The sequence below is a fragment of the Lepisma saccharinum genome, chromosome 3 (genome assembly GCF_977018435.1).
Source record: "Lepisma saccharinum chromosome 3, izLepSacc3.1, whole genome shotgun sequence".
In the NCBI taxonomy this organism is placed as follows: Eukaryota; Metazoa; Arthropoda; class Insecta; order Zygentoma; family Lepismatidae; genus Lepisma; species Lepisma saccharinum.
Window position 1 is genome coordinate 112,391,153 of NC_139231.1, and position 26,412 is coordinate 112,417,564.

The 26,412-nt window shown below is 39.0% G+C and overlaps 1 protein-coding gene across 4 annotated transcripts in view; it reads left to right on the forward strand.

Annotated features, from left to right (window-relative positions):
* The first annotated feature begins 14,847 nt into the window (after nucleotides 1–14,847).
* Nucleotides 14,848–26,412, forward strand: part of LOC145985313 (ecdysone 20-monooxygenase-like) — a 72,874-nt gene continuing 61,309 nt past the window's right edge. Inside the window, exon 1 of one of the 4 annotated variants that reach the window (XM_083119166.1) lies at nucleotides 14,848–15,038. In XM_083119166.1, the coding sequence (XP_082975292.1) occupies nucleotides 14,978–15,038 (61 nt within the window). In that variant the 5' untranslated portion in view covers nucleotides 14,848–14,977. Of the gene's footprint in view, nucleotides 15,039–17,153; nucleotides 17,173–23,031; nucleotides 23,246–26,412 lie in introns of those variants that run through there. The other 3 variants (XM_083119170.1, XM_083119167.1, XM_083119168.1) reach the window with 3 other exon arrangements.

Consider the following 26,412-nt stretch of genomic DNA (forward strand, 5'->3'; position numbering starts at 1 on the left):
TCAGCAGCGTAAACAAAAGCTGAAAGCCGTGCACAGCTGCAACCCCTGCATTCGGTTGCACTAAAGAAATAACATAAACACCAGAGTCCTTCAGGTGGCCTGAAATCTGAGAAACCTGAGGTTACGTGTCTGGAAAACCACGTGAGTGGCCAACTAGAAATTCAGGTAAAGCACGCCGATGGTTAATATCAAGGTACATACTCTGTATCCAGAACCGACCTTAGGGAAGGGAGACTCAGGTCCTGCTTCATATTAAAATAATTGTTTTGTACGGTTTATTACGAGTTTATAAGGCGCTGGTGCTTCCAATTAAGCAACTCATCTCACTATTCCTTACTTCAAGGATTGTTTTGAAACTTAAAAAAATATATCCAAAATTACTGTTGTCATATTCTAAACAAAGTTTTAACTACATAGAAATCAAGTTCAAATATTTCAGTCAAAAATAGTAAGTGTGTAATATTCGTTTAATTATAGAATGAAATCCGGATGTCAAAATATTATTTTATATGAAACAATGTAATTTCCATGTATCGTCAAAATTCAATGGAAAGTAAACAAAGGAGAATTATGACAGAGAAAGTTAATGGGTATGATTAAAACTTGCCTCTTTGATAGATAACACTGGTCAACAAATTTTTGCTTTTTTTTTGCGACATGGATGAAAATTCACTTTTCTTTATCAATCCATGATGCTGAACACGAAACTGACAATGAAAATGCCACTCGACTTCCGGTTTAAGAATTATACGAGGTATTGTCGAAAAGTCGTGTTTCCCAATGTTGTAACGTAGTGGAATGACGTATGCTTGGTGTGCATGTGACTTTTACTCTATAACTGTATTATATGAACAGTACAAAACAAGGGTACATTTCCATTTGCCTTTTCCAAGTAAATTCATGAATCAAAGTTTTTACATTAATCACAAAATAAATATTTTCTACTATGCTACTGTATGGTTTGTTCTTTACTACTTACGTGGGATTAAATCCGCTTCCTCTTTGCTTCCATCTTGTAGTGAAGTTCAGGATAATCCCTGGTTACTGTCCAGCAATAGTCGGCAAGCATTCTTGTACTCCATTTCCCTTGGTATCTTTTCTCCATTATAGATATTTGTTGGTGGAAACGCTCACGTGTTCATCGCTTACCTCCCCACAACTTTTCGGGAAGAAATTGAGATTAGAGTAGAAAATACAATTTAAGGGACATATTGCAACCCATTTTTTGATAGGATGAAACAAACTTATTTACAAGTTTTTCATAGTCTTCAGCACGTTTGTTTCCCAAGAAATTGTTTGAGACTTCTCTGAAAGAACTCCATGCACCTTTCTCAACATCACTTAGCAGGTGTTCGAAGATCTCGTCCTGGTGAAGTTGACGAATTTGAGGGCCCACAAAAATTCCTTCCTTGATCTTCTGTTCACTGATTTTTGGAAATTTGTTAAGTAGATATTTGAATGACAAGGAGTTTCGATCCAACTTTTTGCAAAGTTTTTGATCAGTCCAAGCTTTATATGAAGTGCAGGAAGTATAATATTTTCAGATTCAACGAGAGGTTCATTTTGTACATTCATATTTCCAGTTTCCATACTTTGACGTAATGGCCAATCCTTTTTAATGAAATGAGAAGCTCTGTCTCTGCTATTCCATTCGCAGAGGAAACAGCAATATTTGGTATAGCCTTGTTGGAGTCCAGTTAAAATAGCAATGACTTAAAATCTTCACATAGGTATTTTCCATTTGTAGTTGTTGTATTTAATTGATTGAAGGAGGAATTTTAGGCTATCATACGATTCTTTCTTTTGCACAGAGTAACCAATAGGGATTGACGGCAATTGTTTGCTGTTATGAAGCAGTACAGCTTTTAGACTTAATACCGATGCATCTATGAACAACCGCCACTCCTCACAGATGTGCTTAATGCCCATATCTCCCGATAAACCATTAATATCACTGCAGTATATCAGATCTCTTTCGGTAGAAAAGTATTCTTCCAACTTTTTCTGACGGCCACGATAAAATGACACCTTCACATTACTAGCCAGAAAATTCCATTGTTGAAGTCTGGAGGCTAATAGCTCTGCCTTGGCTTTTAAAAAGTTCAAGATCTCTCACTAAATCACTCATTTCACTCTGGCTAACCTTGTGCTGTTCTGTAAGTTTAACATCACCTGCAAGGTCTGGATCTGTAGATGTGGAAGGTTGTGGATCGTACGGTTCGTCTTGTGAGTCTACGGAATAGGATTCAGGGGGTGTTGGAACAGGTAGTTCAGTACTATGTACCACAGGACGAGTAGCAGAACGAATATTTGGAAATACAATTGTCTTGTTTTTAGTATTGGACATACGTTGTATTGGTGAGACCATACAAAAAAAAAAAAACAATCGTCTGTATGATTAGTGGGCTCCAGCCAAATCATGGGAATAGCAAATGGCATCGATGGTCTTCTGTGATTCAACCAGTCCAGCAGATTCGTGTAGCAGGTCTTACAGCAGAAATGTGGAGCCCAAGTCTTATCTTCATCTCCGAATTTGCAGTATTTACCGAAATACAAATTGTAGGCTGTTCTTACAGCAGGGGTAATATTTCTCCGCTGTCCAGAAAACACAATTTGACCACAAACATAACAAAAATTGTTAGCATTGTTAATGCATTTACGTGCCATTTTTTACCAAATCACTCAGAAATATTATTAAATGCCAACCTTGCCATAAACGAACCATGTAATACGCAAATACGATCTTCGATATGTGCACACACACAACCTAGTTTTATAAAGACACAATCATGTCTGCCCAAATTGACACCTCACAAAACAATGAACAAAGATTTTTTGTGGCTGGTCTTGAACATTTCCCCCTTTCCTTACAACAAATAAACAAAGATAAGATAAGAAAAACTCAACATTTAACAGCTATGGAATACCATATAATAGGAAATTCTTCAAATCAACAATGCCCTGTAACTCAATTATAATTAGTCAATTACGATTTTTAACGACAGTTTCGCATTTAGGGGACCAATATGGACTAGAAATTGTATATATCACTCATGTCGCATTTTGGCTGTTGACCAGTGTAATACAGGGAATGCTCTATATAATAGTTTGATTGGAACACACCCAATTTTGCAATTAAATAAAATGAACATTTCACCAAAGTGGCACATTTGAAATGAAAAGAAATGCTAATTTATAACCTTTTATTACCCTCCCATAATTCTTGGTTTAAACCTTCAACATGTTGTGCTTATTACTCTTTGATAACACTGGGGAACACATTTTTTTCTCATCTTCTGTTGCATTAGATTTTTCCACTGAATCTTAATATTTTTTCAACGCTGATTTCAAATCTGATCTTGGTTTTCCCGTACATGCTCTAGTTATCATGCAATTTGAAACTTTTACTTTTGCGGAAATGGACAGTTCCTGAAGGCAATGAATAATATCTTCTCTAAAACAAAGCGGTGAAAGGAAACTACTTACATTTTTTAAACATTCACCATTAGTATTCAATGGCTTCACGAACTGCTTCATTTTCAACATCGCATCCCCTAAATTTCATTCCGCATCCCCTCAGCTCCCCTAGATGATTAATCCTGGCGCCACCGCTGTCTCACAGACAGTATAATCCTCTGTGGTGGGGGTCATCTTGTATAGTCCAAGTATATTTGTTTGTGATAGTCCCTTCGTTCATTACACCTTGTCACCAGTCATTCTCACCTTCGTGATTAGTAGACCACGGATTTTTAGGCTCTAAAGAGTGTGCATTTAGGTTCCTAAATAGGCTCTAAAAATCCTAAAATAGGTTCCAAATATCATAAAATAGGTTCTAAAAATCTTAAATTAGGCTAAAAAAAATCCTGAAGTACGTTCCAAAGAACTTAAAATGGTTCAACATTTCTGAAAAAATACTGATTAGGTACAATCGTTATAGACAAAATTTCAAAAATTTTAATTGGTATAGTATATAACAACCAAATACTAATTTCCTAACCTAATTTTCATTTGCTTACATCATTTTCAAAAGTATCCACAAATTTTTGTAATGTTACACTGGTGCTGTTAGCAAAATTTCCTTGCTGATGAAGAATGAATTACGTGTATATAATTTGTTGCACATTTTCATGTTATCCACAGTCCTTTTTTTCTGTCAGAATCATCTTATATGCTGAAAATCATCTTTCAACAGAAATATAGTCAGTGGTGCAAATTTGAATGCTGAAACGTTACTTCGCAAGGCGTGTATGCTACAAAGAACCGAACTGACGCAAAAGTGAGCAGGACCACACGCATCTAAAGTTTGCACCTTGGACTGTGCAGATAACAGTGGCGACAGGCATTTTGCTTTGTTTAGAGCATTTAGGAAATCATCATGGGCTTGGAAGGAGAGGGACATCGACAGAAAGTGTGTTTCAAACACGCTAGTCATTAAATTTTTTCGTCACCAGAGTAAATACCTCTGTGTGATATAGAAATTCTGTAAAACTTATATATATAATAAAGACCTAAAAAAGGTTCGATTTAGCTTATTTACCTGAAAGGAAAAAATAGATAAAAACCTAAAATCCAAGGTCTAGTGATTAGCCAAACGTGGCACAAAACAAAATTGAAGTAAAATAAACTAAGTCAATCAATAGAGCCAAGGCAGACCCGAGAACTAGACATGCGTTTGCAAGTCGACACGAGACCGAGATACTGCCAACCTTGTTCTCGTTAAAATCCAGTTGAGGGATGTTCTCCTCTGAAGTCATGTTGCTGTTGCTCAGGTCATTTGACCTTGCTGCAAAAGTAGGTCTGTGAAGACCTTGACTTCCAGGCATTTGTGTGTTGTAACGTTGTCTGTTTCTCTCGGTCAGATGCAGAAAGGGATATCTGATAACGAGATAGTTGACTTCCAGGAAAAGGGTCAAGTGGGTCAATATCATGTTTTTGTTTCCGAGAAGCACAGGGAAACCAAAAGCAAAAGAATGTCAGAAACTAGCGGGATAATACTCGAGTCATTGTTGCCAATTGAGTTGAAATTTCCAACCGCTGCAATAAATAAATTATTCTTGAAGAGCTTCCAGACAGTGCAGAAGCATTTGAAGATTCTAAGCCTCGTCTCGTCGTGAATTTACAGAGATTTTTTCGTTCTATACTCTATCCCGGGAATCTCTGGAGCAAGGCCGGTAGAGAAGCAGTACACACTACTGCAAAAGCTGGTAACTGCAGCAGTTCCCCCCTCCGCGCAATCCCGTTCTCTTGCACTTGTTCGAGCCCCCTCGAGTCACTACTTGCGCAGAGACTTGCTTTCATTCGCTTGCTCCAGAGATTACCGGGACAGAGTATAGATTTTCTATTTAGCTCATTTTACGTCTCTATTATACCTTTTGGGTTAATCGTGGCGGCGAGGATGACCAATCAGCAAAGGGAAAGGTGATGGGGCAAATGCAATGATACATTCATGCCTGACTAAGGTTCAGATGTGGACATCTGGCTTCGGAGCGTTGACTACACCAGACAAGACTGAGAAGGAAATAATACCAATAATACTGTACCAAGCCTCCAGGGGCGTGCCCAGGATTTTCGAAAGGGAGTGGGTATGTATACTTTTTTACTAGTCAGTCCTAATTTTGCCATCTTTTCCTGCCTTTGACATTCTTTCTTTTTAGGAATACTGGACCAAAGAGGGGGTTGTGACCCCCACCAACCCCCTTGGGCACGCAACTTCAAGTCTCTTTTCTTTTCAGTATTTGGTATATTACGCGATTTTGTTGGTAGTTGTAAGCCTTGTTGTGTGTATGTAATTCCTATCTATACTTACACAAGACATACAAGATACAAAATACGCAGGTTCAAAATATAACAACATAACTTTAATGCCTGGAAGCACTACCAGCTCTATTAAAGATGGTCGTGCTGGAAGCCATTCACGTAAGTACGATACATGTAACACAAGGTTACTATGACAACCAATCAATAACATGCTATAAATACAAATTCTTCTTATTCTTCTTCCTGTCATGTGTCTATCAGTAGTATATCGCGAATTTCAGCACATTTTAACACGCTCGGCGGTCGAGACAACCATATATGTTACGTGTAATGATTATAATGCTGTGATTGCTTTATGTTTCTATGTTACATATATTTTAGTAATTACTTACTTTCAAACTATCCTAACGTCGAATTGAATCGAATTGAATTGAATAGTAAATAAAAAGACTTTTTAATTCAATTCAATGGTCCGAGGTTCGTTTATGATATTAATTATTTACTTTATTTTGTTATAATCTTTTTTAATTGAAAGTCAAATATACTTCATATGAATCCCGGTCTGGGAATGGGTGTTCTTTGTGAAGGTTTCTTCATCAATTTCATCATATCATCACCCATCCTTATCTTCGTAATTGGCAAAAGTTGAAGAAAAGCGAAGTAAAATGAACCTAATCAATCAATTGCATGATGCATGTTTCAGATTATAGTTGCAAACGGGATGGAACTATTTCTTAACCAACTACTCTATTAGCGTTAGTTTTCGCTTACTGTGCATGATAGCTGGTGTATGTTCTTATTTCCTGGGGTAGGGTTTTTTAAGAGAGTTTCCATTTCAACACAGTGCGGTGAGCTGTTTATTTGAAACTTGTACTCAAATGTTCTTGGCTTGCCATTACGTCAGAAGATCTTTCATTGTGCAGCACACACAGAGATGGCCTGCGTATCTATCGCTTGATCTGGACATTGACAAAGTCGTCGTTACCTGCTTCACGACAGCACGTGAAGCAAGTCACAAAGTCGGAGGCAAAATGTCTTATTTATCGCTGACGGAAGCCTCAAGAACATTTCAATGTATTCGCCACTCAGAACGAGGTTTGCACTATCGGTGGGACTTCTGCACTTTGCATTTTTCACTTTTCCCCCGTACAATGTAAAATAATATCTCCAGTAATAACTATAATTATTTCTATATTTGCTTTATGAAGCTTCCTTTCGTTCAAGATTCGCCGACCTCCGTGGAGGAGTGGTTAGCACAGCGCGCTGCCACTCTGGGGTCCAGGATTCGAACTCAGGACTCCTGGCGACGTAGCGCGATTTAGGTCTACTTGATGCTCTGATTGGCTAATGCAGATTGTAATCCAAAGCACAGGGATAGGTGGGGTGTAAGGGGTGCACGTAGTACACCCAATTGTCAACCTCACTTCCACGTAGTACACCCTGGACTTTATTTTGCAGACTAACGAGGCTCTGGCGTCTGAACCTACGGCCAGTATAATCCCCGTAAGGCATTGTGTGTGTTGTCCTGTGTTTTGTCCTCTCGAGTGTGCTGACTGCTCCTTTACAGCCTCAGCTTTTAACCCAAGTAAAAATATTTTAGTCCTTCGACATTATATTAGTTATAATTTAGTTATGGCAAGGGGCTGGACCCCATATACTGCGAAGGGTGCAAAATTTCAAATTAAATCAATCACAGGGATCGAACCAGGAAACTTCATTGTGGCAGACACACACTTGCTGACAAATTTCTCGGAGGTGACACGAACATTTTTATTGCTCCTCCGTCAAAAACCTCGCATGGGAGATATGTCTTTGTACTCTTTCCGAAAAAGAACCGCGCAGAGCTTCGGCAATTACCGATATAATGTAGCTTCTCGGCGCCCAGATGTTTGTAATTGTTTGCGGAGCTCTACTGCAAAAGGCCTGAAGAGGAAGAAGCAATTATAACCCCTGCACCGCCTCGTCTACCTAGTCTAACAGGTGCCGACGGCGGATAGCTACTCTTAAAGCGGACCCAATCAAACCAGGAAACCGTTGCAAGAGGTCATTGTCCTCCACAGATCGCTCCAGGCTTTATCCAATATGCCGAGTGGCGGAATTCAGTCAATTGAATGACGTCACAATGTCGGGGCCATTCGTTGCCCCTGGGGTATCACGACATGCTATATAGGCTGTGGAATGCCCCAGCGACGGCACAAATTGTTTCATGCTGTTTGAACCATTGCTGTTATTTTATTATTATTATTAATTTGCGTCGCTTTAATTCAAGTTTTGATTAATCGCGACGATGAGAAGATAATTGATGAAAGTATACTCGCAAAGGAAAACCTATGCTCAGGGCAAGACTCGAACCCGGAACCTATCAAGATCATGAGTGAATCGAGGAGGTTGAAGCATGTTTGCAAGGAAAACGCAATTAGGGCTATTATGTTTTTTTTCCCGTGAATATATATATATATAAAGAAACTTTATTCGTTTCAAATAGCTGAAATATTTTAAAGAAAACTGAACAGTTTGGTTGAGCTTCTTGGTAACTATAAACAAAACATTTACTGTAGTAGTATTTACTAAATATAGTAATTTTGAGCAAAATTCTTTGGCAACTCTAAACAAATGTGCACGATTATTAGAATAATTTGCTACTGATGAATAATCATTTCTTTGTCGCCCATTTCCACAAATGTTTAGTTTTCACAAATTATCTTTTTGTGTTATTTCAATTTTTCACTGATATATATATGTTTAATACGAACGCCAAGAAAATGTATTCGTATGTGTCAACAATTGTTAATCAAAGCAATAATACTCATCTGTATGAGACAATATTTGTATTGTTAAAATGGCGATAAGAAACAGAGGGTCATTTTTTAAACTTTCTAAAACTTGTTTTAAATATTTAAAACATGTCTTCTTAAGAGATATTCTTGTTACGCAGAGAGTATCTTCCACTCTTCACCTTTATATAATTTAAAACAAGTTACGACTATTGCCCCTACTTGTGATTTTTACAAACCCACGTTCGTCCAGAGGCACAAACAGTTAACTTTGGTGTTTTCATTGCTACCTTCATTACTTTTTTTTAATTTTTCCAAGGGAAAGAATTGTACCGACGCTGGAACACACGTTGCTTCAATGAATTCTTCGTTCAATTCTGAAGCCCGCATTTCACAAGGCAAAGTGAATGAACATTGCAATGGACAATTTGCCTGCCCACATTTGCTGCAAGCAAACCAAGAATCTTCAGTAATCCTGATGAGCTCCTTTGTATGCAACCATCTTGGTGTCAGCCAGAGGCAAACGCTCCACAACTCTTACGAAAAAATTTACAATTCTATCGCCTAATTTCTTCCAAAGCAGAGAATCTTTATTCTCTGGACAATATTGAAGCTTGAACTTTGCGTTTCACAAGATCAAAAGAAGAGACCAATGAATGTCGTCTCTAGATAACTCCAGCTTATTGTCTGATGCTTTCGTAGCCGAAAATACCACGAGCCAGGACTTTTACGTCGGTGTTTGCAGGGACGTTCATCCTGTTCGAGAATTCGTTGACCTTCAAAAGTTTGGATAATAGAATCTTCAGTCGCCTGATTTCAAAGGACAAGTTGTTTTCCTACCTGACCTATCTACCTCGAATACTTATTGATGTTTTCTCTAAGCTAGTGAGGGGTCATGGAACATTAACATGGAAGAGAAAAAAAAACTGAACGTCCAATGGCTGTTTGTAATAGCTTTGGCCCTATTCGAAATCATCAAACCCTTGCACACACAACTCTAGGTACCAAAATGGTTGCTTGTTTTACACCTGGCTTGTATTTTTTCTTCCACACACGAGTTTGAGTTTTTGTTTTATGTAGGATAATCGGGACTGGACCGACAGTTTAATGTGGGATCCGAACTAATATGTGCCCACGCACACAACACTGTGTTCTCGTATTTAAATTCTATACCAGATACAGGGAGTCAATTTTGACCTTATACTCGTGAAGAGAGCTCGGATTTGTATGTATTTACATATCCTATGCATTTCTAGATACATGCCTTGAACAGAAAAATGTCAACGAATTATATAACTGACATGATTTGGCATAAGTTTTAAGTTACATATTTTTACATATTTGCCAGGATATTAAATATTTTACATATTTGCTAATTTAATTTACATAAAACAACATATTTCAGTATTTTTTTTCCTATCTTGATCCTTTTTCCTACGTTATTGATCTCTGAAGCATGAAGAAAATTTGTAGCGCATGTGATGTCATATTTTCTAATCAATGAGATGTTTAGTGCTTACGGTCACTTAAAATTGACTGCGAAGTCCACATACAGGCTGAAAAAGAATGGAAACTGTTATTTATCGAAAGATGCTGGAGTTTATACCCCCCCCCCCTTCTGGTTATATATTTTCTTTTCGCTTTTAGGTTTAGGCAAAGCATCTAGAAACTTGGCATCGGTGGACAAGAAAGCTACCAAAGTACAACAGTAGCTACGTATTTTCATTCGATTGTTCTTTCTGTAGATGCTTCTTTTTACATTTTATTTTGAAAGTTACAAAGAGCTCTCTTACACATTCAAAAAAAAAAATTAGATGTGAAAAGTAATCAATAGTTGACAAAATTGGTATCTTAAATATTTACACGTTGCTGTGCCTTTTTGAGTTTATAAATTTGATACAAATTTTCATTTGAACAACCTATGTCCTTAAAATTAAGTTGTATATGTTCAAATAGAATAAATATCTAACAGAATTCTTGAAATTGCTTGGATACTCGATTATTATTATTATTATTATTATTATTACATATTCTTTGATACTACATATTTAGCTACATATAATTTTGATAATACATATTTACGTACATATTTCATCAATTATTGTTACATATTTATGTACATATTTTGTACTTTGATATTACATAAAAATCCGGGTCTTTCGTCCCTCTTTTATTTATCATGCCCACAAATTTTGGTTGTATTACTTTAACACGAATGAAACAAGATCTCGAAAATGGACAGAAAACAGACATATCAACAAAAAAAAGAGAGAGTTGGCATGCACAAATATCATCAGGTAAATTGTCCAGTGCTATTTTCCTTATATTCTACATTATTTAAAGGAAATATTGGACCGTACCAAAGGAGATAAGATGTTTATGCAGAGGTTATCAACTTCGTAGACGGTTTGTCTTAAATCTTGAACCTCGCATTGGGTAAGCGAAATCAATCCACGTGGTGATTGATAATTTCTCTGGGGATATTTATACATGCCACATTACTTCCATTACCAAGTTCACTACAAAACGTAATGCTAAGTTTTGTATTTTATTTTGCGTTTCTTTTCTGCCATGTTTGGCTAATCGCTTTTGCGCCTTTCGAGTAAATTACAACGATGAGGATGAACAGCGAACTGATTTGTATTTTTGTTATTTTTAGCATCGCATTTCTTCCACATTTGTCTGATTGCGACGATGAGGATGGATGATAATTAGTTGAAATGGAGGAAGGGACACCCTCACAGGAACAACCATGTCCAGGCCGGGACACGAACCCGAAGCCTAGGGCAGCGAGATTTTGAGTCAACCACTGAACGCACTGGGCTCTCAAGCCACCTCTGTGGTGATGCTTGTTTACATGCAAGTCTTAAATTCGTTATCTCATATTTGGATGTTGCATGATCATATTTGTGTACTGAAGATAATTGTACGTTTCTAGTAATCCCCCACCCTACCTGTGTGGCCTTTAACCAGTGCCTTCATGCACCTGGGCTCATCGGGCACCTTTTTGTGGTCAGGAATTTTCGTGTGGCATAAGTTCGAACTACAAAATGATGGTTCTTGAGTGTATCTTCCCGATCTACGTTCACCCATCCTGGAAAATCAGTTGTATGAAACTGTTGAAGTTATCGTATTCCTCTTCATGGGTGTTTCTTTAAGATTACCTCTTCATCTAATCATCCTCATCGTCGTGAAGACGTAGAAATACAATAAATAGCTTAGTTGTTTTGTTGCATCATTCATTTCATCATCGACATTCGCCTGCCCGGTGGCTGAACGTTTTAAGTGGTCGACTTTCGATCTCGCCACAGAAGTTTACGGGTTCGAGTCCTGGCATAGGTATTGGTGTTTCTTGTAAGTGTCCATCAAGCTCACCTTATTGTCACTCAACATCATTGGCGCGATTAGACAAAATCGGAAGAAATATGGCGTACAGCAAATAAGTACTGTCACTCTGCAAGGCGTCATGTGTGTTGCCTAAATCTACGGCGGTGATAGAAGTTGCCATTGAAAATTTGCTATTAAAATCCACTTATCGCCGTAGAGTTAGGCAACACACATAACGCAAGTATTTCAGGATGTAGGTATCCCATTTATATTTCCGGTGACTGTACATAGAAGTTCGCTATTAATTCTTATCGTCGCTATTAACTTGAAAAGTGCAAGAGAGACGTTAAATAACAGAAATAGAAAAATAAGATATGAATAGACGAACAGCGAAGGTGATCTCTAATTACTCTTTTGTTAATTTACAATTTATTGTTAATTTCAGGTGCCCTCTGGAAGGGGGGTTGGCGATCACCCCCTAATCTGTTGCATATGAATTATTGAGAATGAGCCCCTTTTAAGATGATTAGTGAATAAGCACCTCCTATACACATCATTTGTCAGACATGTTAATCCCGTGATACAGCGGGATGCATAAGTATTACCAGGCAAACCCATTACTATCTCGTCATTTCTTCTTGTTTTTGAGAAATGGAATTTTATTGCTGCAGTCTTGTCTCCTGTTCACTTCTTGAACACCACATTGAGTAAGTCAAAAGTGAATGAACATACTGACGGTCAATTTAGCTGGTAATACCTATGACCCCACTCTACCTAACAATTTCATTTACCTTTGGAGAAAGCAGCCAAAAGTCACTTCCTCTTCCATGTTGTACACCTCGCTAACTGCAATCTTACAGGCGAACGAGGCTTTTGACCTACGGCCAGCACACAATCCTCTGTAGGGTTGTGTGTTGTCCTGTGCTTTGTCCACATGTGCTTAGGCGTAAGACTTGAAGCTCTCCTGGCGACGAATGATGCAAAGATTCTCTCGGGCTATCGACCAGGTGAGTTGTGGAAAGGATTCCAAGCTTCTACCCTGAAGATGAGAGTGGCGTTAGCTCTCGAATGCTTGGAATCTTCCCCACAACTCACCCGGCCCATAGCCCGAGAGAATATTTTCATTAGTAACGAGATATTAGTCCTCAGATCATCAGAGACATTTGTTGATTTTAGCTTCGGTAAGGTGTTGGGACATGCATAATGTGACGGGTGCCAAGTGCTGATCAGTCAATTTTAATTTCAATCAATCATCAGTTTCATCCATCGTTCATTCTCATTGTCACGATGAGCCAAAAGTGGCAGACAAGTGACGCAAAATAATTAGGGCTGAGCCAAGGACGTATTTAGGGGAGGGTCCAGGGAGTCCGTACCCCCCCCCCCCCGAAAGACTTGCAAGTTCATAAATTAAATAATGAAAATGTACATGTTTAGCATTTGTTGTATAATTGATGTTATTTATTTTCTCTGAACTTGATTGATTGATTGATTTGGTGCTTTAAGTCCACTTTATGCACAGAAAGGCTAATCTGGACTGGACCTACAGTTTAAAGTGGGATCCGAACCATTATGTGCCTCCGCCGGGTATCGAACCCGGGACCCCTTGATTAGAAGGCAACGACGCTACCACGTTTTACTTTTCAATTGAAAGGAATACCCCTAAGTGGAAGTATTCCCCATTTTTCACTTTTTTCTAAATTTTTCATCAATTTTCAGTTTTTCTCATTTGGACATACACAAATACCCATGCCTTACCCGGGACTCGAACCCGGAACCACTGGCGTTGTAGCGCACTGTGCTAACCACCCCGCCACGGAGGTCGACAAACCACTGCGCCATCGGGTAGGCCGTCCTCTGAACTTACTGGAAGGTAAGGATTATATTGGGATCGGCTTTGAAAGACAATACCAAAGAAGATATAGGTGTGCATACTACTACTAATTAACTACTATTAATACTAATACTTATTAATACTTATTATTACTACTACTTTATATGCATAAAATATTAACCAGAAACTTTACTTCTCGTCAAATGGATCTAACATCCTTTTTTGTTATTCAATAAATATTAAATTCTTTATACGTATATTTCACACCAATATCCTATATTGCTTGTTTTTTTTATACTAATTTTGGCGATCTTGAATTCACGCAATCTAGATAATGAATACTTGCTGTTATATATATATTCTTACACTGCCTTTTGATGCAATAATAACAATGCAACGTTAGTTAATTTACATACATTAATAATATTTTAATTTAATGTAATTATATTATTATTATTATTAATAATAATATAATTATTATTATTTCTGAGACATTGGTTCGGACCTATTCCGAAATATATTTCTAGATACGTTTCTGGGCCGATACCGATGCCAATACCCACAGATACCGATACTTGAAAATTGCAATAATTAAAAGTTGATCAAAATATTGATTAATATTTGTGTGTAAGTATTCCATTCCAATTAAATGCATCAATTTACAAAAACATTTGCTTGGAAATATTTAAGAATTATATCAGAATACGTATTAAATTACATGTTATGTTATCACAAAATTAAGCTTTTCTCACAAAACTGGTGTGGAATAAAAATAAACTTCGAATTTTGCATAATTTCCAGGAAAATTAGACTCTGCGAATGTGCCGGAAAAGAATCGGCTGGTATAGGTAAATAAATTCCTATCGATACTTTCCGATACCGATACTTGGTATCGACTCAGTCCTATAAATAACAGAATTACTACTGGGAGGGACAAGAATAGAGACAGGAAGTTATATTTATATGTAACAATTGCTTTACGGCGGAACACATAACCTCTGACCTTGGGAAACGGCGAAAACAATCTTTCGCGAGGCGGCTGCATCGCGCTGTGACAACACTGGGTTTCAACCAATGAATCGCGACGGGTAGCGCTACCAGTCCTCCGATTGGCCTTCCTTGCGGAGTCGACTCTTTTTTATTCTCGAGTCCGAAGTTGGTGCGCGAGACGCAGACCGAAGTGGTCGTTCGCACGCGCACGTTGCACGAAGCTTTTTCGACGTTCGGAACATTCTGCACGTGTACTCGAAATATCTACTTCACGTTGTCAGTGTGATCTGAGTTCAAGATGATTTCGCAGACAGATCTATCCGAACTGCGCCGTGAGGTGACGCCCTCCAGTAAACAAGGTAAATCACTTACTACTTCTCAGTGCATGCAAGTAATAGTCCTATTTGAGTATTAAAATTGTTCTACACTTTTGGTTACTTAGCAGTAATGACAGCAGGCAAAAATATAGTAACAAGGGGGCGGAGGGGGCAGCGTAACAGATAAAAATGCGCAAAAATTCTGAGAATTTTGATTTTATTTGGTTTATTTTACTTTGCTTTTCTGCCGGTTTTGGCTATTCACGATGAGATGAACGCCCAGGTCGGGATTCGAACCCGAGAGCCCTGCTGAAAATGTTTGACGCGCATGGTAGTCATCTCATATTATTGCTGTTCAAAATATTTTCTCTAAGAGAACTGGGGTGTTGACAAGTAGGGAGCTAACCGCTTTTCCGGGGGGCGTGGCCCATCTTGCTCCGATGAGGATGAATGGTGACTAATGAATTAGATAAAATCATCAGCCATTGCTATTGTAGTTGCTGTCGCCACGTAGGAGACCCAGGTGGATAATCCTGGTTAGAAAATGTTCTATGTACGTCCTGGATAAGAGGCTCTGGTGTTCACGCAGCCTTTCGTCATCCAGGAATTCCTTACGGGCTTCATAAGAGGATGCAATGCGTATGGAATAAATTTTGTCTTTTTTAACGTAGTTTTTCTGGACTCCGTGGCCGAGCGCGTTGAGTGGTCATCTTGCGGTTTTGCCACCGAAGGTTCCTGCTTTGGGTCTCGACTTGGTTGTTTCTTTATGAGTGACCCTTCGTCAGTTTAATCATTATTCATCCTCATCACTATAATAAGCCAAAGCATGGCTGAAATAAGTCGGCGGAAATAAGGAAAACATCACGTTGTTTTCTTGCTTCCTCTTTGTATGTTACTGAAAATAAACACTGATCTGTTTATGATGATCTAGAAATTAATATATCGTACAGCACTTACTTTGATAAGATATAGATTTTAGCACATAATAATTCATCCCCAATTTATAGAATCATATTGTTCCTGCCACGACTAAAAAAATGTTACAAAACATTAATATACCTAGGTATCTGCAGAAACCGGATTTGTTACAGGTGGGGTCTCTAACTTTCGGTTCTAGGATGGAAAACAATTCTTGTCCGGTGGAAAAATCTGGATCGATCAAAGTGTTGTTGGAAATGACAATTTTCATTCCAGAAACACGAAATCTTTCACTTCAGGGAGAAATAGTGTGGAGAATTCAAAATTTCTACATACATAAACGTATATTGTCTGCATTCCTAATTGTCTATGCCAGGGGTTCCCAAACGTTTTCGTTTCACGGCGCCGTTAGTGTTTCAAGACATTTCCGCGACGTCCAAGTCAGAATTTAGGCCTATCTAACACTTGCAACGCTCAGTTAGTGATGTTAGGTTGCTTGCCTGAAGTTAAAAAATTAACACATATTTCAAATTCAGAAAAAGTTTTGTGTAATAAGTACTAAATAAGCACATATTTGGAACAATCATGTAATTTCACTGAAAATATTGGAACATCTCGCGACGCCCCTGCAAGTCAGCCACGGTGCCCCAGGGCGCCGCACGCACACTTTGCGATCCACTGGTCTATGCTGAAATAATCATATGCCCCCCTCTCTCAGTGTATGTGCGCGCGCTAAACTGTTTATGAAAATTACGATCCTGTCAAAATCCCTTCCGAATATTTCATTCTGGGTACCGCACATGGTCTAAGTAAGTTGACTAGATCATCTGTAATATTTTTGGTGCGTACAACCTTCCTTTTACTGATATTTGGGGTGATGTTTCAAATCGAGCTAATTGTTCTAATGCAAATGTACCACATACAACCAGTCTACTTAAAACTCTACATACAATTTTAGTATTATAACCAGGCTTTTTAAAACTTTGTATACACTTTTAGTGTTATCAGTTAACAATTCTGTGCAAATCCAGAGCACTACTCGGCAACACTGCCTGAACTTCGGACAATTCCACTGAACTTCTGATTAAGCTTTCTTCATCACTTTAGAAATGCTGACTAACTGCTAAACAAACGTATGTTTAATAAGTCAAACAATGTTTTCAATGCTTTCGGCAACCTTTGATGGGAGCAGTATTTAGACGTTTTATTTGTTTTTGTTGATTGTGTGGTTTCCAATTGTGTGTCGTGCATACTACAAGTAAGTTCAAGAGTTATTTGTATAAGATAAAACTTAGCTTGTTTACCACCAGATCATCTACGACGAACCCGATGATTGATGAATGGAAATGAATGTGTCGTAGCTACAAGTCAGAAATTGGACATAATATCTTTAGCCGAGACGGCCTGGATCCGGCATGGAGACCGCATTTATGGCAGTGCCCCTCTGTCGCCGCCTTTACCTACGAAGGAAGTCGCGGTCACATTGTACCTTGATGGATAGCTGATGACACAAGAAAGTAATTTAAGTAATTTGTACGCTTCGTGTCATACTATTTTTGTTATTAATACGTTGCCAAGTAAACTAAGAGTGCAATTTTTTATCATCACTAAACAACCAATTAAGCATTAGTGCTTGGGCAAGAAGCGGCAAAAAAAAAAAAAATATACAGTCCCTACTTCCCGAAGCAGCCAGCAGGGAAGCAGGATTTAGTCAAAATAACCGCTCTGCGCTGTGATTGCACACCGGTTGGTATGACCGCCGGAGATTAGCAGAGGGACGTTACATGATGTTTATAGGAATTAATTTATGCTGGAAAGTGTAAATTAAAGACTGATGCACAGCAATTAAAAAATTAAGTAGGCTACATATATTTTCGAACATCTTACTTTTGACAAACTTTTGTTAATATACGAAAGAGGAAAATTGTTTACTCTCATCAAAATACTTGTGCAATCTGTCTGTTCGTTTCTTTCCAGTCATCTGTCTTGTCAAGATTGGGCAATTGGTTGAGAATTTAAGTTACTTTGATTTGATATGAAAATTAAGTTGTCTGTGCCATTACGTAGGTCACTATTTCCACCATTCCCCAAAACGAAACGTTTTACACACAAATTAGGTAATTGTTAAAAATAACACTTATATACCTCTCGAGACTCTAAAAGCAATAGAAATATCGGAGAGAAAAAAAGTTGAGGCGGTATTTCTGTTGTTCGTATTTTACCTTTATGCCCGTTTAGGCTAACTGCGATGATGAGAATGAATTGTGGCGCTCACAAAGGACAGTTGCGCCCAGGCCAGAATTCGAACCCGTGACCATCAGTGATGAGATCGTGAGTGGACCAATCGACAAGTACGAACAAGAGACAATTTTTAAGAAATTGAAGACGATTCTCATTATATTAGTTTCAGATAGCAGAACCTCGCTAGCCCGGAACAATTGTAATTCCCAAGGTTTGCTGCAGTGGAAAATAGTTAACATTTGAGTGTCTTACTGTTATACGTCACACCCTATAGTGTTTTTGGGCCGTCTCAGTGGGCGAGTGCGTTTTGATAAACTCTTTATCTCACTATCGAAAGTTCTGGGTTCGAGTCCCAGCCTGGCTATGGACGTTCCTTTGTATTACCAATCAATTTCATCTAATCATTATTAATCGTTATTGATTAGCCAGAAGTGTCAGAGAAGCGACGTAATATAAGCATATACATGTGTGTATACGATGTGTGTACACATAGGACGAGTCTATCTTCGTAACAGGCTGATAGATTCGGACTGAATAATATATTGCATAATCTGTCAACGTCAATTTACCAATAGCGTGGGTCGAGCGGAGAGGTTGTTTTGGACATACACATGGTGCCCCACTAGGAGGGTGTACCTCAAAAAATTCAAATGGGATCAAGCGACACTGCGTTCGGAAGGTCTCATAATTTCAAACCACTTTTAGAGAAAACATTTTTTGGTTTGGCCAACGGTTTTCGTATGCTCGATCAAAAACGGTTTTATGATTTCAACCAGCGTCTAATATTTTTAAAACCGAGAATAAATCGAAAAAAAACTTAAACTTCATTACATGAAGAACCCAGGAACGTCTTTAAAATTCTTGGTGATCCCTATAACGAAGGGCAAGAGAGACCGTAACATTTAATCCTTACGTACCAAGGGAAAGTAAACTGTCCTTGCCCCCCCCACCCCACATTGTTTTGTCACCTTGCCCCCCCCCCCCTCCCCGCCAGTTATGGAACCCCATCGCCACCACTGTGTGTACCTGTTCACATCAAACATGAAACAGCTCGTTAAGCTTCGAGCTTGTTCCCTCATTGATTCTTACAGCGTCGCTAACAACTATCTCAGGGAATTATGTAAGCACAGACTGTAAATATGTAGCTCGGATTACGTTACCACGCACTGGAGATAATAATTTGTAAGCCTATCCCCTCAGATGTCTTCTGTCCTCATAAACACCATAAAGAAAGTAACAAGGAGGCGAGTTCGGAATAGCACCAGGAAGCATTACCTGGTAACCTGCTGCGTGTGCATCGGGCTTGAATTTCAATTCTCAGCACGGAATCATAATTGTTGAGGTTAAGAGCTCTTCCCCATGGGAAACAGAACCCTCCTGCATTTCCGAACTATTCTTCATCCACTGCAAGAACAAAGGCGATGTAAACAAACCCACGTGACTTTTAAGAAATAGTTCATTTCCAATGTGTTAGTTCGGTGGTATGGCTTTGTCCATATTTTCATATACGTTCTACCACTGATTTCATGAATTCAAAAAAAAAAGGTTTATGGTAGAGGTTATGCAATGCGAACTTTGTGGATAAAATTTCCCTTTACGTTTGGAAGCATGCAAAGTTAATAACAAAAGACAATACCTATGATTGCAGTACATTAACGGTAAAGAAGTGTAGAAAAATACAGAACAGTTGTGCCGGATATTCGTTCATCTGGTGTATCGAGTTCAATAAGTTCCCAAATGGCACTAATAATATTAATAATTTATTGCCAATAATAATTTAATAATAATACAAATTGACATATTGAAATTTAGTGGAACGTATAACTATTAACAGAAATTTGTAACCAACCTCCAGAAAAATATTGCCTATTAGTAGATAAATTTCGAATAGTATTTTGCACTAAAACATAAATTTATATTTATTATTCTATTTATGGAATAGATTAATGAAAGGTAAATAAAGTAATGAGAAGCTAACAAGCTAAGGAAATCCTGAGACCTCGCCTTAGTGGCACTGTTGACCACACCATGAGTTGTTGACTTGGTGTTTTAAGCCCACTTTATACACAACAAGGCTAATCGGAACCGGACCTACAGTTTAAAGTGGGATCCGAACCACTGTGTGCCTCCACCGGGTATCGAACCAGTGACCCCCTACAAGGTGACGACGCTACCACTGCTCCATCGGGGAGGCTCAGACCACCCCATGAAAATGAGCGGAGTGATTAGCACACCGCGCTACTACGCCAGGAGTCCCGGGTTCGAATCCCGGCCTGGATGTTTGTGAGCGTCCATTCATCAATTTCATCATGTCATCACTCATTCCCATCTTCGCAAATTAACCAAAAGTGGCACAAAAAGCGAAGTAAAATAAAGCAAAATATCCATAATTTGAAATTAGAAGAAAAGAACAAAAGTTTATTATTTTCATGGTTGTTAATTAATATTCCAGCAGAATTACCAAAGGAAAAATGAAGCAGATCGAAAATTGAGTGTGAACTGAACCAGAACTTCATATTCTACAGCGACGCCGATGAGTGCATGTTTCCAGGCATAAGGGCAATGGAATGGTTAACTCTGTACGAATGATTATCATCTGCAGATAAAAAGTGAGATGATTCCAAATGCAGTGCAGAGCAAAACATGATCAAGGTGAACTTCCTTCATTCAGGTGATAAGGTGCACCTGGCAAGCATCCAATTTTCCCGATCTACGTACGTAATTTCCTTGTGAAATCTGTGTAGTAAACTAGTTGGTAAGACCATCCTCATTGTAATTTTGCATTTGGTCTTCCTTCAACCGCCACATCGGAGTGCTTCGATTCGCATTAATGAAGGCCACTGCATTATTTTTCCCATTTTCTTAGCTACTTGTCTAAATATTCGTCTGCCTTCCAAGTTGCAAGTTTTTGTGTATTGGCAGACATCAACGAACTAGGGTCAATCTTAGGGAACTTTTAGACCGAAGCGACGCTCCACGCGCGTTTCTTGGTTTTGATTGAATTGTTATTTTACGTCGCTTTTCTACCACTTTTGGCTAATCGCGACGATTAGGATGAGTGATGATATGGTGAAATTTATAAAGGGACACTCACAAAGAACACCCATTCCCAGGCCGGGATTCGAACCCTGGACTCCTGGCAGCATAGGGATGTGCTAATCACTTCTATAGAGGTCGGAACGTGATTCTTGTAGACGAACCTTCATTAAGAAATGCAACCTTTCGGAACCAAAATGTCACAAGTTGCAAGCTTGTCGCTTGCTTGTACCTCCGACTTTGCGGTCTTCTCAGTTTCCTGTATCGTGTCGCAAGGTCTGTTGACGCGCATGAGCAGTGATTGCTTTTTTAATGAGATTTCAGGCCGAACCGACACACGACAAGCAACGCGTGTCACTTGGTAATGAATAGTTAGCGGAAGTTGATGACCTAAAAAATATAGGTATATGACCCATAGAATGTCCTGAAAATGGGAAAACATTACGTAAAAAATGCAAGAAATGATTATTAAATTTCTTAGTTTCAGGTTAAAAATTGAAATGAAAAGGAATTTAGACAAAATTCAATCTTGCTTTAAGAAAAATGGCACCAAATGATACAACATGCACATTCAATTAAAATATGCAACGAGGATTTCCAATGGAAATAACCGAATAATTTTAAAACAATTTTATACAAAAGTCGTATACACTGAATGAATTGGTGTAAAGTGCATTGATTTCCCGCATCTTTGCCTGATGATGTAGTGTGGTGTGTTTCTGTGGCACTGTAAAGAAAAAGAAATCCTGCGATATATATATATATATATATATATATATATATATATATATATATATATATATATATATATATGTATATATGGGCCTATGTTCACCTTGGTGAAAAGACTCAAGAATAACCAAAATGAAACAAGTGACAAAATATGACGAAACAATACACCGAATATTGCGAAAAATGACGGGAAAATGCCGACAATCGGGGAAAATGACCTAAAAACTGAAAATTGGCAAAAAATGCAAAAAAAAAAGAAATGCACTTTAAAATTAACTTTTTTGGGTTATAGACGAAGTGTAATATTTGGTGTTGCCCACGGGACGAGACGGGACAGACTTTTAAAAATTCGAGACGAGACGAGATTGATCATGTGCCCCTTTGACAAACGAATATTTTCGAGACGAGACAGCATTTCACAGCATTTCCACGAGACGAGACAGGCCAAAGTCTCGTCTCGTGGGCAACACTAGTAATATTGTGTATATTTAATGGGCATCGTGTCCGAGATGTCAGAAAAAGATGACATTTCATCAAATTGCGCTCCCTAGTAATGAACATTCAGAATGCAACCTTTCGTACTGAAGTTCCACGGCAAGTTTGCACGTGACGCTTGCTGAGCCGTTTTCTCAATAGCGTGCGTCGTGTCGCTTCGGTCTGTTGACAGCGCATGCGCGTCGCTTATTATTTCGGTGTGAACCCTTTCTTCAACAGATATATCATTGACTCTTTTTATTTAAATATAAATTCACCAAGATGGTGCTTGTTCCAGTGTCAGTAAATATTACTGCGCAGTATTTAACACTCAACACGAAGTTCTAACCTTCATCGAGAATGCCTGATCTTTGCGGTTTAGAGCAATGTCACTGACATGCATTTTGTCTTGCGTAGCACTTCTTTGTTAGTGAAATTCCTAGGACAATGCTGCTCTTCGCTCGATAGTGAGTAGCTGTGCCTTCCAAATGCGTGAAGGAAGTTGTTCATTCCAATCAGAACATCCAGTTGACGTCATTTTCAGCAGCATTGTTTTTCCTTTTAATTGTAGAACGAATCGTTCGGAATTCGGCAACATCCAGCGTCGAGTCTATTCTTCAGAGTCACGTGCAGTAGTGAAGGTAGGAGGGGAAGTGAATACTGGGGAAGCATCACTGTCAAATTGCCCAAGGAAATCAACTCGCAACTTCGTTGCTGTTCATTCCGATGTTACAGAATACTGAGAGAGTTAACCATCAGCCGAGCACAGTGAAGTTCTCGTTCAAAGGTGATTTACATAGAGGTGGATCCGTATGACCTGTATTTGTGTTTGCGAATTTTCGTGTCACGTAAGTTTTATGCAGGGGCGTACTGACTTAGCTTGTCGGGCAGATCTAAACGAAGAATTAACTGCATGTCGGCAAACAACTACTAACATATCTTGACACTCAGCTTTATTAACACCGTAGTAGTAACTCATTATTATTTTTGCCTTTTGTTTTAGTTTATGTATTGTAATTTTATTTTGGGATATTTGTTTTCTGGAATGGTATTGCATATTTTAATCTATTTTACAGTGCCACTGAGACACTTAGCTATTCAGCTTCTCATTACTTTATTTACATTTTCTTCATCTATTTATATTTTAGTGCAAAATACTATTCAAAATTTATCTACTAATAGGTAAAGGTAAAGTTCCTCAGGCATATAGCAAGCACCGTGCCATGAAGACACATTTAAGGGATTGGGTGTAGGGCACCACATATTCTCGATCTAAGCCATTTTGGAGGTGATGTGATCAGCTCAACGCTCCGACCGCCTTCACCCCCCAGGGTTGCCACCCAGTACCCATTGATTTGAGGCTGAGTGAGCCCCATAGCCGCTTTATGCCGGGACAGGTCTGAAAAATTCCGACCTTAGATCGCCCACCCCGGGAATCGAAATTGGGTCTCCCGCGTGGCAGTCATACGCCCTACCGACTTTTTTTTTCATAAAAGGAATACCCCTATGCGGTAGTTTCCCCCGTCATCCACCTTTTTTCACACACATCAAATTTTACTATATTCTTGGTTTTCTCATTACGGACAAACACAAACATCCATGTCCTATCCGGGATTCGAACCCAGGGCACCTGGCTTCTTAGCGTGATGCGCTGTCCACTCCGCCACTTAGGCCGACACTAGACCACCGCGACTATCTACTAATAGGCAATAGTTTTTTGGAGGTTAGTTGCAAACGTCTGTTAATCGTTATACGTTCCACTAAATTTCATTATATCCATTTGTATTATTTTTTTTTACATGGATCCAGTTCAACGGGACTCAAAATTTTATGGATGGACTCCACGGAGCAAATGTTCCTCTTGCCCTATGGGCCAGTATGCTTCTGGTTGTGGGCCCTTGCAAATTCAACATAAGTTAATGCGTATGTGAGAAATTGATTGTATTTTACGTCTCTTTTTCTACTACTTTTTGGTTGATCGCTACACTGAGTGATTAGATGAAATCCTTGAAGGGAACACTCACAAGGAACACTCATGCCCGCGCCAGAACTCGAAGCTGGGAACTTGGGTGGCGAGATTGAAAGTCGAACACTTGACGCTATAAAACTGTTAAAGCCAGAACATAGGAAATAACGCCTAACCTGGTTATAACGGATGATTAGCTTTATCTCTTGGGGAGCGCTTTACTTACCTGTTGCCCGTTAGGCTTATTGTTATTTATTGTTAGTTTTTTAGACTTCGAATTAAGTTAAAAAGTTTCTTGTTTTAACAGTGTGCATTTATGTTTTGATAGAAAACGTGTTAAGAGTTTCTTCCCAGTGGTGTTATCGAAGCAATGTGCTCGCAAGTCAACGACCTGCTTGCAAGCAGAAGGAACACAACAAGCTTTTCATGTTTTCGAATTGATATCAGGTCAATGCGCTGATTGTCTTTCGTGAATAGGTTTGACCTTTGAGGTGAGCGACGAAGAAGTTGGCAACGAGACTGCTTCATACAGGGCGTTAACCCACCGGCCTTGATTCTCTTGGAATTTCGATCTAGGCCTTGAGGAATTAGTCTCATCTTCATATTCGCCAACGCTTCAGAATGCGTCTGCTGTGCCCAGGTTTTGTCCATGCTTTTTCCTGTAACTACATGCTTTCTCATTTCAAGGGTGCCAAAGTAAATTTGTCTTCACTGGTGAATATACAGGCAGATTTTTACGTTGTTGGGAGTACACCTGCCAAAGAGGATCTGCGCATATGTGTTTGTATTTTTACGTCGCTTTTCTATCTCTTAGATTGACCTCGACGATGAGGATGAATTATGATTATGTGAAATAACTCCGTTCTGGGGCTCACCCATCCTCTATTCGATTGGTATACTTGTTGGCAACTTTTGAAGGTTAAATGCGTGTAGAGCATGGTGCTGATGGCACCACCTGCACTATCGCAGAGATGTGTAGGGTCCACTCGCCGATGGTGTAGTTGTAAAGTCGTCGCCATGTAATAAAAAGGTCTCAGGGTCGATATCCGGCGAAGGCACATAGTGATTCGGTTCCCACTTTAAACTGTATATCCAGTCCCGATTAGCCTATCTGTGCATAAAGTGGACTTAAAAACGCAAAACAGTTTTGGGTCCTGCCTCCACACTTACTGTCTCCACGACATGGCACAATACACAGGTGAGAGCTTTACCCTTAACTAAGATCATATTTTGGATAGTGATTTGAAGTACGTATTCAAATTACACGATTCACGGTGTGGAGGCCCTGTCTCTTTTTCTTGATATAAAGCACGCGGTATATGTGTGAGTCTATGGACGACATGTTTATGCGTCATAATTTATGATAATCCGCGTTTCGCAACACAACGGCTCCATATCATGCATCGTGGATATATAATGTCAAGGTCATGCATGTCAGGATATTTTGTTGATATTCTTATCTATTGTGCTTGTATGGTTCTGGTCGGATGGGTTCACGTATTCCCTTGTCGGATTTAATTTAATCTGAAATTGTTCCCTAAGCGGCTCCGATTGTCGGTTTTTTGTAGAGATGTTATCAGCAAAAGTTCTAAGATAATTTGGGGAGGACAACCCTACCTTACGGCAGTAGCAGGGAAGATCTCAGTTTTACCGCCTCAGGTAAACAATTAACCTCAGGCTTACTCTGTGTTGTGGTTTTTGAAGGTTACTTGCGTGTCAACTCACCGAATAACTGCTTCGATCTTCTTTGTTTCCCGGAGGGATCAGGAAAGAACGTTTGCTAATTATATCTGTCAATTTCGCGTTTGATTTTTCAAATTTTCCTTTCCTGCGAGACGGATTTATGAATGTGGAGGCCCCGGGTTTACATCACTGTACTGAGTTTGAGTTTTTTCAGTTTTCAGTCCACTTTATGCACAGGTAGGCTAATCGGGACTGGACCTACAGTTAAAAATGGGATGCGAACCACTATAGACCTCCACCGGGCATCGAACCCGGGAGTCCTTGATTACAAAGCGACAATGTTACCTCTACGCCATCGTGGAGGCT